The following is a 13,941-nucleotide window of genomic DNA, read 5'->3' as shown; positions in this document are numbered from 1 at the left end:
AAGAGAGGGAAGTTACTAGAATTAAGAGAGTTGGGAAAGATTTCCTGTAGAAGGTGGGGTTTTAGTTGGGACTTTAAGGAAGCCCTGAGGTGCAGATGAAGAGGGAGAACATTCGAGGCCTGGGGGACAGATGGTAAACCTGCCCAGAGCTTAGAGAGAGAGTGTCTTGTTTGAGGAACAGCAAGGAGTCCAGTGTCATTGTATCAAAGTGTTCATGGCAGGGAGTAAGATGTAAAAAGACTGAAAAGGTAGAAAGGTGCTAGGTTATGAAGGGCTTGAGTGCTAAACAGAACATTTTGTGTTTTCTCTTGAAGGCAATAGGGAGCCCCTGGAGTTTATTGAGTTAGAGGCTGTCATGGTGAGGCCTATGCTTTATCACTTTAAATAGCTGAATGGAAAATGGATCAGAGTGGGGGAGAAACTTGAGGCAGGCACACCTACCAGCAGGCTATTGCAGTAGTCCAGGAATGAGTTGAACAGAGCCTGCACCAGAGTGGTGGCAGTGTCAGAGCAGAGAAGGGGGAATATTGGAAAGAAGTTGCCTAGGTGAAATTGACAGGCCTTGACAAAATTTGGGAAAGGGGTAGGGAATGGGTGAGAGATAGTAAGATATTGAGGAAATTGTCAGCCTGAGAGACTGGGAGGACGGTGTTGCCTTCTAAGGAAGGTTGTGTGGGTTCGGGAAAGATTTAGGAGGAAAGAAAATGAGTTTTACTTTGAACAAGTTGAGTTTAAGATGTCCGCTGGACCTTCAGTTCCAGATGTCTGAAAGACAGTGGAAGATACAAGATTGGAAGTCAGAAAGGTTGGTGCAGGAAAGGTAAATTTGAGAATCATCACCTTAAAGCTGGTAATTAAATCCTTGGGAGCTGATGAGATCCTCAAGTGAAGTAGAATAGAGGGAGAAGAAAAGAGGGCCTAGGAGGGAGCTTCCTGAGACACTTCTGGTTAGAGGGCATAATCTGGATAAGAATCTGGCAAAGGAGACTGAGAAGGAGTGGTCAGATCCAGGAGAAGGGAACCAGGAAGAGAGTGGTGTCCTGAAAGCCTAGAGAGAAGAGAATATGAAGGAAAAGGGCATGGTCAACAGTGGCAGAGGCTGCAGGGAGATTGATGAGAATGAGGATTGAGAAAAAGATTTAGAAATTAATAAATCATTGGTAACTTTGGAGAGAGCAGTTTCAGTGGAATGTTGAGGTTGGGAGCTGGATTATGAAGTGTTAGAGTGTGAGAGGAGAGGAAATGGAGGCACCTATTGTAGAAGGCCTTTTCAAGTTTAACCACAGAGGGCGGAAGGGGATACAGGATAATAGTTGGCAGGGATGGAAGGGTCAAGTAAGGGTTCCTTGAGAGTGGGGATGATGTGGCCATGTCTGTAGGCAGTGGGAAATGAGCCAGTAGAGAGGGAGAGATTGAAAATAAGTAATAGAGTAGAGTCCTTCTGTGTGTCTTTGTATTGGAGTATTGGATGAACGGGTGCTATAGTTTGTCCATCCACTTGCATACCATAGTCTAGACCATAGGCACCCTTCATCTACTTGTTTTTTCCTATGTAGATCAGGACAAACTATTCTGGGTGACTGTGAATCTCATCCAGAAGGCTCATCTAGGATGCAGTTAGGAAAAGTAGAGTGTTCTTGAAAAATGTCACTCTGTCATACAATTCAAGGAATCCTGTGTAATTTGGACATATGTATGCTTATTGGAGAATGTATACTTTATTGGAGAAGAGCCTGTAAGGCAGTGTTTTGTTCTACTGGATCAGATGCTTTTTAGAGTCAACAAATAATAAGTACCAGAGAATCTTGTAGACTCTGCATTTAAAAAGTAGTTATGTAACAAGTTAAAGAATCTGGATTCAAATTACAGTTCTCATACTTGCTATCTCTGTGACCTTTTGAAACTCTCTTTACCTACCTGGACATCAGTTTCATCTTCTCTAGGAGCTGGACCAGATCACCATTGACCTCTCTTCCAGCACAAAATCTATGAACTGTGGACCTGCAAAGGCCTGTCTTTTTTCTTTTTATACCCTCACATGATCTTGATGCTCATGTGTTTTATTTTTATTAAAATTTTATATAGATAGAAAACAATTATATGTATTAGTGTGATGGTCTCTCTCTTTGTGATAAAGTCAGAGAGTTTCTCCATAACTTGGGCATTTTTGCCTCCTTTAAATACCTTGAGAATCAATTCATAACACCCTCAAATTTTGTCACCTCTAGTATAAACCTCCCTCTGTGTCTGCTGATTCTAAGCTCACTGCCTCTGGCATAAAAGTTGTTTTAGTCTCATTGTTATGGCAGTTGATTTACATTGGTTTACTTTCCTTGTGAATTATTATAATTAATGTCAGTGTCCTTGTTTAAATAGGTCAGGTTGTAGTTTTAAGTTCACATCATATTTTTTTCTTATTTTCTACTTTCTTTTTATCTTTGCTTTTATAGTCAATTGTTGCATTTGAGATTTTAACAAGAGTAATTGAGGCAGATCTCTGAGCAAGATAATATTTATTAGTAGGAGCATTCTGCCTGTCAATAAGTGGGTCAGTGACTTGCCTCCGTCAATGCCAAAGACCCTGAGCAAAAAGATAATTCCCCTTTTATAGGTTTTGGAGAGTACAGTACAAAGAAAAGAACATGGGATTCTTGTTATCAAAAGAAAAGATATCACGGGATTGAGGGCAATATGATTGGTTACAGATGAGGTGTGAGGAACAACCATGATTGGTTTGAAGTTTGGTAACAGGGGCTAACAATGACCCCACTCCTTCTCTCATGAGATTTAGAAGTGCTCATTGTTTGAGTCCAAGTGCCCAGACTTTTGAACAGGAAACTGATATCTCTGATGGATAGCTTGATGGGGTAAAGATATGAAGCCCACACATTTCCCAAGGTTAGCAGAATTCCTTGAAGCAAGAACAGATTAGTGATGAGCAGTAGAGCTAGATTACTAAGACCAGCTGAACTCTGAACTAAGTTCAGAGACAAAGAACCAGAACTTAAGCTGGACAAAATCAATTACTTGTAAATAGGATCAATAAGAAAATGATACAGATGGAATACTGTTGTACTGTGAGAAATGATGAACAGGAGGACTTCAGAGAAGCCTGGAAAGACTTATATGAACTGATGCTGAGTGAAAGGAGCAGAACCTTTGTACATGGCAACAACCACAGTGTGTGAGGAATTTTTCAGGTAGACTTAGTACTTCATTGAAGTGCATGGACTTAAAAAATTTCCAGTGGACTTGCGAGACAAAACATCTTCCACATACAGAGAAGGAACTATGGAATTGGATCACAGACAGAAGCAGAACATTTTCTTTTGTATTATGTTATATTTTGTTTTGTTTTATGGTTTCCCCCATTCATGCAACATGCATTTAATTGGGAAAAAAAAAAGAAAATGATACAGGATCAGTCTTAATCTTCTCACAGTGATCTGAATGTACATGGCTGATTCAAGAGTGATTCCCACATCAGTAATGATTTTTTGTAATGTTATTTGGTGCTTGCCATATTGAGTGCTTACCAATTATTTTTCTCAAAGCAACTAATCATTCTATCTAGGAGCAATACTTCTGTGTAGTCTACAAATCTTGGGCCTCTCTAATCCTTGCTCCTAAACTAATTTTCCAACATTTTTATTGTCCTTTCTCTTTTTCACTTTTTAATGCAACCCCTTCCCCAGATATCAGTGTGATAAAGTAGAATGAGTGCTGGATTTTGGAGACAAGGGACAAGCATTTGGGTACCAGCCCCACTCTTCATGTTACCTGGGTGATCTTGGGCAAGTCACTAAATTTCCTTGGGCCTCAATTTTTTCTCTGGAAAAGAAGAGAGTGCTATTAGATGACCTTCTAAGATCCATTCTGTTGTGCTTCTGAGCCTTCTATCCTAAATAAGTAACCACAGTGACATCAGCCATTGTTGACCCATATATCTGCTTTCTCATAGCTGTGAAATTTTTATGGGAATAATCTCTGTATTTTTTGAGAGCATCCTTTTAAGGGAATTCTAAGTAGGAAACCAGCAGCTTTCATGATAATTTTCCATAGTCATATACTTAACTGAGAGAAATAGTTCTATATATAACTTTTTTATATATGAAAACTCACTGTAGCTTTTGTTTTTGATTTTAAAAATGTGTTTGAGGGTAACTAGGTGGCACATTGGATAGAGTGCCAGGTCTGGAGTCAGAGGAAGACTCATCTTCATGAATTCAAATGCCACCCCAGACAATTACTAGCTGTGTGTCTCTGAGCAAGTCATTTAACCCTGTTTGCCTCTCAGTGCCTCATTTGTAAAATTGTGCTGGAGAAGGAAATGGCAAACCACTCCAGCATCTTTACCAAAAAACCCCAAATGGGGTCACAAAGAGTCAGGCACAATTGGAAAACAACTGAACAATAACAATAAAATGACTCACTACAGCAAAAGCGTAGCCTTTAATATCTTTTTCAAACAAGTTTTTTTCATATATATGTTACAGTGATACCTACACATCTATAGAAGTAGCTGTGCTTAAGGGTTGTGCTCATGCTGACAGTGCCAGTGTTGGGCCTGAGGACCTGCCCACTACAGGGCACAAGCCAAGAAGGGTATCCTACATGTTTCCCCAAGCCACCTAGAGTGTCCCATGCACAATGTGACGTTGTCTGCTTGCAGAGAACTCCAGAGTATCTCACTTTGTCCTCACCAACAGAGAGTCCAGACTGCTGGAGCAGGGAAACAGGGTGCCTAGCACAGAATAGGTGTTCTGTGAATATGTGGTGATTAATTCATTTTAGCAAAACATATGATGAAAAATCTTGGGCTGTTTTCCTGGATAAGGTAGATGTAGGGGCTGTAGTAGTAATGTGGATTCAGAACTGGTTAATGCCCAGACCACACTATGAAGTGTTCATGGCTTGGGTTTATTTTGGGTGGCAGGGGGACTAGACCTCTAATTTCATTAGTATAGGGAAGTCTTAGTGTAGAAACTCCCTCCACTAATACAGATCAACACCTTGTGTGCAATTTATTTTACAGGTGCCTAGGGCAGGAGCATTAAACACTGGCCCTGGGCCAGAAACTGATTAAAATGTGTTTGGGAAATATTTAACAAAATAAAAAATACAGTCGACCTTAAGTAATGTTAATATGTGACTTGCCGTCAAGATCCTTAGGTAGCAGCCACCCTTGGCCTAGAGCCTTGAGAGGGTAAATGACTTACTTACCCAGAACTGCATAGCTAGAATGTGCCAGTGGCAGAACTTGAACCCAGGCCTTCCTGACTCTAAGCCCTCCATCTGTTGCGCTCAGAAGACCATTTGATCAACTTCTTCATTTTACAGTGAGAAAACTGAGGCTGAGGGAAAGTGACTTGCCCAAGGTAAAATAGCCTTAGTACAGTCAAGATGGAAGCACAGGCACTCTGACCCCACATTTAGGGGTCATTATCATTATTTGTGTGACATGCTTAGTTGGCACTGGGCTCGGCATGTAGTAGGCACTTCATAAATACTTGTTTCCTTTCTCCTCTTCTCTCCTCCAGGCATTTTGTAAACTTTGCAATGCTTTCAATAACCTTAAACACCTCACTGTCATATGAGCCCATCTCTTTTATGATCAATTTTGTTCTGGTAATGCTGTGTGGATCTGAATCATGGAACCTCACAGTTTGGAAAGAAACCAAGTAACAGGTTACCCAAAGAACCAATGGAAAAATGTATTATGGGCTAGTCTGACCCTCTTACCATCTTCTCCAGGAATGGGCTGGAGATATTCCTTGAGTAGGACTGGTATCTCTTTAGCTGGGAGACCAGCAGGTGAACACTTAAACCAGTGAAATCACAGGGACACAAGAGTATAAAACTAAAGCATCTTTGTTCTTTTTTTCTCCATTCTCTTGTTTTTGGACAACAAAGACAGCAGCTCTGCCAAGTGGCTTCTGACTCGCCGCCTGTTCTTGGTAGACACACTAAGTGGAAGAGAGAATGACTTAGGGAGTCGGCCAAGAGTAATTCGAATTGCCAGCAAATTAAGAATAAGGTGAATAAATGTCTAATACTATACTTGGTCTTGGTTGTATTGTACGTAGCACAAGAAGCAGTGTCCAGCAGTCAGTTGAAATTGATGGGTAATAAGGTAGATGGCCTTAGGTGAAAATGTAGCTCAATACAGAGTAACAGTTACAAATTGAAATTTAAATTCTGACACAAGTTGGTTTGACGATCTCTTGGGTATCAGTCAGACTTGGTAGAATGGGATTATTAATTATTGAAGCAGGGCTATGAAGAGGTATAATTTATTCAAAAGAAATAGGTCTAATAGAATGAGGAGGGCAACTATACACAAAAAATAGATAATTGTAGAATCCACAGACCTCAATAATTGAGTTAAGAATGCTAGAACCATGGCTTATTTGTATCTCCCATGGAAGTGTGACATAAAAATCCAGTATCAGAGCCAGCAAGACCTGGGTTTAAGTCTTGTCTCTAATATATATTGGCAAGTCACTTAGCCTTTCTCTCTGCTCAAGGCAGCTCTTTAAGACTGTCAGTTGAAGAGAAGGTGCCACCTGTATTGGTAGAGGGAGATTCCTCACCTGGGAAATCGCAGGTCCAGTGCCTTTTCCCTATAGTATCTGTTGGCATACACTGAATGTAATAGGTGCCTAATAAATGTTAATTGTGTAACTGAATTAATTATATAATTATAGGAGTATACTTAGAATGCCCCCCAAAATGGACACTATACAGTGCTTTGCAAGTACAACTGACCAAACTGGAAGGGTTAATTGTTAAAAATCTAATTATTTAAAAATTATGAGAAATGATAAAGTATTGACTTTCTTTACTGCCTGTTTTGTCCCTCATCAGGTAGAAAGCAACAGTGGAAATTGTTATTCTTTCACTTAGTCTTACTAATAAGAAAGAAACAGTTGGTAATGTGAAAGTGATAGGAACTTTTGGAAAAAACTTTTTTTCATTTTTGGAAAAATGACCATATCATCTTAGGGTTCATGTTAGTGAAAAGGGAAAGTTGGGGATAATTATTAGCTTCATGCCCTATAGTGATCCTGGAAACTCTTAAAAGTTATAATTGTCAGGAATGTAAGATGAAATTCCATCTATACAATCACAAAAAATACTAAAAAAGAAAAAAGGGAGAGAGATCTGCAAAAAAGAGTGACTGTGATGAACTCATTTTAAAATGACATACAAAAGATGGAAAGAGGGGTACTTGAATAAATATGGAAGAGCAACACAACCCTTATCAAGAAGGTAAACGAAACCCTATCAGAAGGAGAAGTTTGTGAACAATAACAACATCCCCCTCTCCCCCACCACCACCTAAAGGGACTTTTTAAAAAGTCTTGAAACAAAAAGATCAAGGTAGAGAGTGACCCACTGTTTAGGGATGATGGTATAATGTCAATTAATGACAAAAAGAAGATAGAACTACTTAACATTAGATTCCATCTTCTCTAGCAAGGAAAGTCATCTTCAAACTGGAAAATGTAGAATAGGTATCTAAGAGAGATTGAAATCTAGGCTAGGTAAAGAGTTAAGAAGAGAGCACCTCTCTTCAAATGAGTCTCTAGGACCAAATGAAGTCCTGCATATCTAACCTCATGTCCTGTTTTTGATAAAATTATTAGATTGGCAAATCAAGGGAAAATTAAATTATAGTGTATGTTAGTTTGAGCTTCATTTTTGACAGTTTGACATTTTTGTGCCAGTATTTCTTTATAAATAATATGATGAAATGTGGACTTGATGATGATAGATTGTTTAGGTAGTTAGAACAACTCCACCCAAAGTGTACTGCTTAATTGACCAGTGGAAACAGATTTCCAATGAAATACTAGTCATTTATCAATGACTTAGATAAAGATAAGACTAATGAATTTGAAATCTTCAGGTGCTTCAGAATTAGGCAGGAGGAATAGAATAGGTCAAATTAAAGGATCAGAATTAAAAGTCATGTTGCTAGGCTTAGAATGTTAAGTTGAAACCAGCAAAATGAAATTTAATTGGAATAAAGATAAGGTCTAGATTTAAGTTTGAAAAATCTCATGTCAGTATGGGATGGGGAAAAATATAAAAAAGGATTCAGGGTCTTAGTTGACCATGTGCTTGAAATAAAGCAAAAGAATGAAAGTCCCATCAGAAAGCTAATGCAGTGTTAGAGTACATCAAATGGGTGTCATATGAGAGCACTTTGCAAACCTTAGAGCATGAAGAAATGTAAGCTATTATTGTTTTGTTATTTTATGACATCAAGAAAAGTAGTGTGTAGTTTATGAGAAGTCATAGTAACAGTGTACTTTCCCATAGTCAAACTTCCTCCAGAGTAGTATGTTGAATTGTGGGTGTCACATTTTAAGAACACACACACACACACACACACACACACACACACACACAAACACGACGTTGGCCAGGATGATACAGGGTCTATTCATGTCATAAGTTATTATTGTTTACTAATCACATGGCTTAGCCATATGAAAGTAGATTGAAGAAATAGAAAATGTTTAGCCTGTCTAAGGAGAAACACAATAGCTATCTTCAGATACTTGAAGGTCTGTCCCATAAAAGAGAAGGAAGACTTGTTCTTTTTTACCCTCGATTGCAAAACTACCACTGGTAGGGGGAAGTTACATAGAGAGGTAGATTTTAACATAACAGAAGAAAGTACGGTACTTTCTAAGTGGAGTGGTCTGTTAGTACCACAAGGTGTTTCCTCCCTGTCAGTGGAGGGGAATCATCAGTCAAGAATGATATTGAAGAGATTTCTATATTAGATGGGTGATTACATTGCACTTTTAAGGTCCCTCTCAACTCTAAAACTCTGAACTAGTCTTAGTAAAGTATTTACCAGGCAGCTAGGTGGTGCAAACAAATAGAACACTGGACCTAGAGTTGGGAAGATCTGAGTTTTATTTTGTTTTATTCTCCTATATATTTACCAATTAGAATTTCTTTTCTTTTAAACAGTATTAGTCTTATACCCAACACCAATAGTGGAAACATTTATCCCCCTCTAATTACTGTTGCCTATCAGGATGTTGAGATCCAGGATCCAGAGAGCCAGTCTGTGAGGGTGAGTTCTTAACTTTAGCTCTGCTAACAAAATGCGTTTCTAGATGTCAAAGTAGATAGATATTGGATCTGGAATCAGGAAGACCTGAGTTCAAATCCAGCCTCAGAACCTATCAGTGTGACCCTGTGAAGGACACTTAAACTTCTCAGCCTCAGTTCTCTCCTCTGTAGAATGGGAGTACTAATAGCACCTACCTCCCATGGTTGTTGCAAGGAGGTGTGGTAATATTTGTAAAGTGCTTTGCAAACCATAAAAGTGCTGCATACGTGCTGGCTGTTATTATTTTGGCAGAAAATTCATCAAATCTTTTTCAAGCTTCAAATAGGTACAAATATAAGTAAGCTCTATTATCTGTACTACTTGTGGGAAGTAGTCCTCTTCTGGCCCTCTGCTCAGTTCTTTATAACTTCCTTATGTTGGTCCACTGGTCATCTAGGTCCTGCTTCTCTAACTCTAGACCAGGAATAATGGGATAGTTTTTCAGGCTGACACACAAGTAATCTGAAGTGTGGTATACTTTTTTCCCCCATCTTCCTTTCTCTACCTTCTTTTTTTTTCCCTGCTACATATTCACTTTCTTACCTTTCTCATTTAAGTTCACATTCTCATTTGGGAAGTTGGGCACAGAAGTAATTAGCTGTTTTGGCTTAAAAGCCTTTTTCTGGTGACTTGAAGTATAGGGAGAGGATGCAGTAAGTCTCTGAATATCTACTTCTTCATCTACAAAATGAACCACTTGAACTAAATAATTTCCAAGATCACTCACTCTGAGTGCTCAGTTCTGTGAGTCTAAGTCTCTTAGTTTTGGGAGATTCAAAGATACTACAGGTTGCATCATAAAAGATTCATGGTTAGAAGGGACCATTGTCATCAGCAGAATTAGTAATGTTGGTTTAAAGTTGCAGGTGCAGATTTTGGATCAAAAGGAAAGACTCTCTAAGAGGTAGCACCATCTAAAGGAGGTAGTGGGCTTCCCAGTACTAGAGGGCTTCAGGTGGAAGGAAACTAGACGAATCTTGGGGAGTGCTATAGGAGGCACTTCCTGTTCAAGTATGGCTTGGGTTAGATGACTTCTGAGGTTCCAGCTTTGTGATTCTTCGACTCCATCTTCATGGTTGATCATCTAGCCTCTGCTTAAACACATCTAGTCACAAGGAGCTTGTCACTTTTTGAGGCAATGCGTTACATTTTCATATGCCTCTAATTTCTAGTATATTTCTTTTTTTCATTAAACCAAAATCTTTCTCCCTATAACTTCTACCCATTCATTGGTCTAGTTGAGTCTTATGGAGTATTCAGAATATATCGATGTCTGCTTTCCTATAATGGCCCTAGGGTAGCTAAGTGGCACAGTGGATAGAGTGCTAGCCCTGGAGTCAGGAGTTCAAATGTGATCTCAGATATTTACTAAGCTGTGTGACCCTGGGCAAGTCACTTAACTTTGTTTACCTCATTTTTTTGCTTGCTTTTTATTTTTTTGTTAATTTATTTGTTTTCAGTTTTCTGCAATCACTTCCATGAGTCTTACATTTTCTCTCCCTCCCCTTCTTCCTCCCTGAGATGGCATGCAATCTTATATGGGTTCTACACACACATTCTTATTAAATACATTTTCTCCTTAGTCATGTTGCAGCAAAGAATCAAAATGAATGGGAGAAACCATGAGATAAACCAAACCAAACCAAAACCTAACACAGAAAATATTCTGCTTCATTCTGTAATCCAATTCCATAGTTCTTTTCCTGGATGTGGAAGGCATTTTGCCTCAAGAGTCCCTTGGGAATGTTTTAGGTCCTTGCATTGCTGTGAAGCCTTGTTTACCTCATTTCCTCATCTGTAAAATGAGCTGGAAAAGGAAATGGTCAAACCACTGCAGTTTCTTTGCCAAGAAAATCCCAGTTGGGGTTGCAGAGAATTGTACAAGAATAAAAGCGACTAAACAACAGTGTGATGGCCCTGCAGATGTATGTAGGCAGCTGCTATCCCTGGCCTAGTATTTTCTTTTGATTAGACAACTCTCCATGTGAAACATTATTCCTTCCGTTATTCTTCCCATGACTCAATTTCAAGAACTCTCACTTTCCTCCTTCCCCTTCTCTGGACACTGGGTTTTCACTGTTCTTAGCATATGTTGCCATAAAACTGGACACAGCCACAAACGACTGTCTGGTCGAGAGTACTGGGATACTCTCTTCTCCCTTTCTCTGGATGGTCTGCTTCTGTTAGCACAGCCTAAAATTTCAGGAGCTTTATAAAAAATAACATTATATTAAGGGTTTATTTTGAGCTTGTGGTAATCCCAGGAAAAAAAAAGCCTAAGCTCATTTTTTTCCCCATGTGAATTATTGTTACTGTTGTAGTTACTAAGTCATGTTTCCCCCAGTTGTTACTTGTGGAATCATTTTTCAAAAAACAGATGCAGTATTTTATACTTGTTAAATTTTACTTAACCTTAGTTTTCATGACTCGTGCTTAGACCCACACTCCAAACTTCTCCATATTATACTGATTTCTGATTCTGTTAACACAGTGACACAATGTGTATCAGCCACAAATTTAAGAAAGATGTTTCAAGCATACAAGCTAGTGAGAGGGACAGTACATAAATTCAAGCTAGTGTAGATAAGACAGATCATGATAAATGCTTGAGAGATACATATAATTATCTGAGAAAGTTCTGAGGAGAGAAATAATTTCTATTTGGGGGAATGAGAATGACCAGGGAAAATTGAGTTCAAATCCTGACTGCTACTTTTTACTATATAACCATCTCAATCAGTTTACCAGCCTGTATTTATTAAACACCTACTGTTTACCAAGTACCTTCTAGGTGATGGAGATACAAAAACAGGAGAAAAAAAATGATCCCTGGCTTTGAGGAACTTCCTTCATTCTATTGAAGGAAATAATATATAAAGCTATTTAAAATATCCTTAGGGAAGTTTTATTGCCTTAGGGAGGCAGCTGGAGGGACAAGGAAAGGGTTACTGAGGAAAACAGTTGTTGAACTAAGCTTGATGGATACCAAGGATTCTAAGAGATAGAAGTGAGAAGGAAATATATTCCAGGAATGAGGCACAGCCTTGTGCAAAAAGTATGGCGATGGGAAATGGGTCTTATTTGAGAAGCGTTAAAAAGGCTTATTTGATTACACAACAAAAGGAGTAATGTGTAAAAAGGCTGTAAATGTAGGTTGGAGCCAGCTTATGAAGGATTTTCATTGTCAACCAGGGGAGTTTGTGTTTGATCCAGAATGAGCAACTGGAGTTTACCGAGCTGGGGAGGAGTGTCACAGTCAAACTCTTCTTTGAGGAAAATCTTGACCTCAGTTTTGTAAATAAAATGAATGGGCTGTGCTAAATAAATGGTCTGCTGTGGCTCTGTCAGGCTTAAATGCAAGAATTCTACAAGAAGATGTCATTATGGCAGGTTTCCAAGAATTGGTAGGATTTCAAAAGTGGAAATGTAATGCTATGACATTCTGAATGAACCAGGTATTATTGCTACTGATAATAATTTTCTAAATGTTCAAAGGAGTATTTAAGGATTTATTATGAATAATACACTTATAGAACGATCTATTCTTGAATAATATAATAATATTAACAAAACCTAGCATTTTTATGGTACCTACTATGTGCCAGGCAGTTGGACTAAGGCCTTTACAAGTGTTATCTCATTTTATCCTGAAAACAACCATGGGAAGGAAGTGCTATTATTATCATCCTCATTTTATACATGAGGAAACTGAGGCAAAGGTTAAGTGACTTGGTCAAGGTCACACAGCTAGTACATATTTGAATTCAGATCTTCCTGACTCTAGGCTCAAAACTTAATCCATTGCACTGCCAGCTGCCTTATTGATATTCATTTTTCTTATATTTATAAATATATATTCATATACAGTATATTTTTCTAATGTTGGGTGATATCATTAAGATAAAAAAATCAGTATGTTTTGCATATCAGTTAAATTAATTTTGTATCTTTTTTAAATATCAGGTTTCCTTTTCAGTCATATATGAAATGAACCAAGAAGAAGCACATACCCAAACAAATGTGAGTTTATATTATTTTCTCACATTTCTTGATATGTTTTTGGAGGGTGTTATAAAAGAGATTATCTAAGTTCTAAAAGCAATAACTTTTTTTTAGATTGCATTAGGTGTATTGGGGGGACTGGCAGTTTTATGGTCTCTTATAAAGACTGCAGGATGGAAGAGACGCATAGGAAGTCCTGTGGTTGACTTGCAGGTATGAAACTTTGTCGTTTTGGAAATGTTATGTTCTTTTAAATTATAAACCTTTTTTATAATCATTTTCTCCCAGACAGCTGGAAGAAGGTAAAGATATGACTTAATAGGTTACAAATTCTTTGAGGTCAAAGACTTTGTTGAATTATTTTTGTATCTCTCCCAGGTCAAAGGACAGTAGAGCACATGTAGTATGTACTCGAATTTAAAAAAAAAGAATATGTAAATGAGAGAATGAGTGACTTGGGATTTGGGATACTTACTGGAAAGTGAGAAGCAAGATATTCACACTAACTTGGATTTTGTTTCTATTTATAATGGATTTGAATTGAAATTGGTGCTCATGCTGATCTCAGTACACTTAGTTTACACCTTAAGTATTTACTGATAGTATAATTATTTTATTCTTTTATTTATTAGATTATCTTGGTCTGGACCTTGACAGGACATTAACTAGCTTTCAGCGTGGTGAAAGTAGAGAATAAAAATGAGACTAGATATTTTATTTTACATTGAACTAGCCTATACTAGATACTAGCAAAGGTGGTTGTAGGATAGAAAGAAAGGATATAATAAATAAACCTAGTAGGT

The 13,941-nt window shown here is 38.1% G+C and overlaps 1 protein-coding gene across 2 annotated transcripts in view; it reads left to right on the top strand.

The window, feature by feature from the left end:
• The window catches only part of TMEM67 (transmembrane protein 67), a 95,301-nt gene that overhangs the window by 39,368 nt on the left and 41,992 nt on the right, over nucleotides 1-13,941 (top strand). The window contains exons 13-16 of one of the 2 annotated variants that reach the window (XM_072603551.1): nucleotides 5,914-6,037; nucleotides 8,992-9,097; nucleotides 13,100-13,156; nucleotides 13,253-13,351. In XM_072603551.1, the coding sequence (XP_072459652.1) occupies nucleotides 5,914-6,037; nucleotides 8,992-9,097; nucleotides 13,100-13,156; nucleotides 13,253-13,351 (386 nt within the window). The remainder of the gene's footprint in view (nucleotides 1-5,913; nucleotides 6,038-8,991; nucleotides 9,098-13,099; nucleotides 13,157-13,252; nucleotides 13,352-13,941) is intronic. The other variant, XM_072603552.1, reaches the window with a different exon arrangement.

Source organism: Notamacropus eugenii, chromosome 4 (assembly GCF_028372415.1).
Source record: "Notamacropus eugenii isolate mMacEug1 chromosome 4, mMacEug1.pri_v2, whole genome shotgun sequence".
In the NCBI taxonomy this organism is placed as follows: Eukaryota; Metazoa; Chordata; class Mammalia; order Diprotodontia; family Macropodidae; genus Notamacropus; species Notamacropus eugenii.
This window is presented reverse-complemented; position numbering and strand designations above follow the sequence as displayed.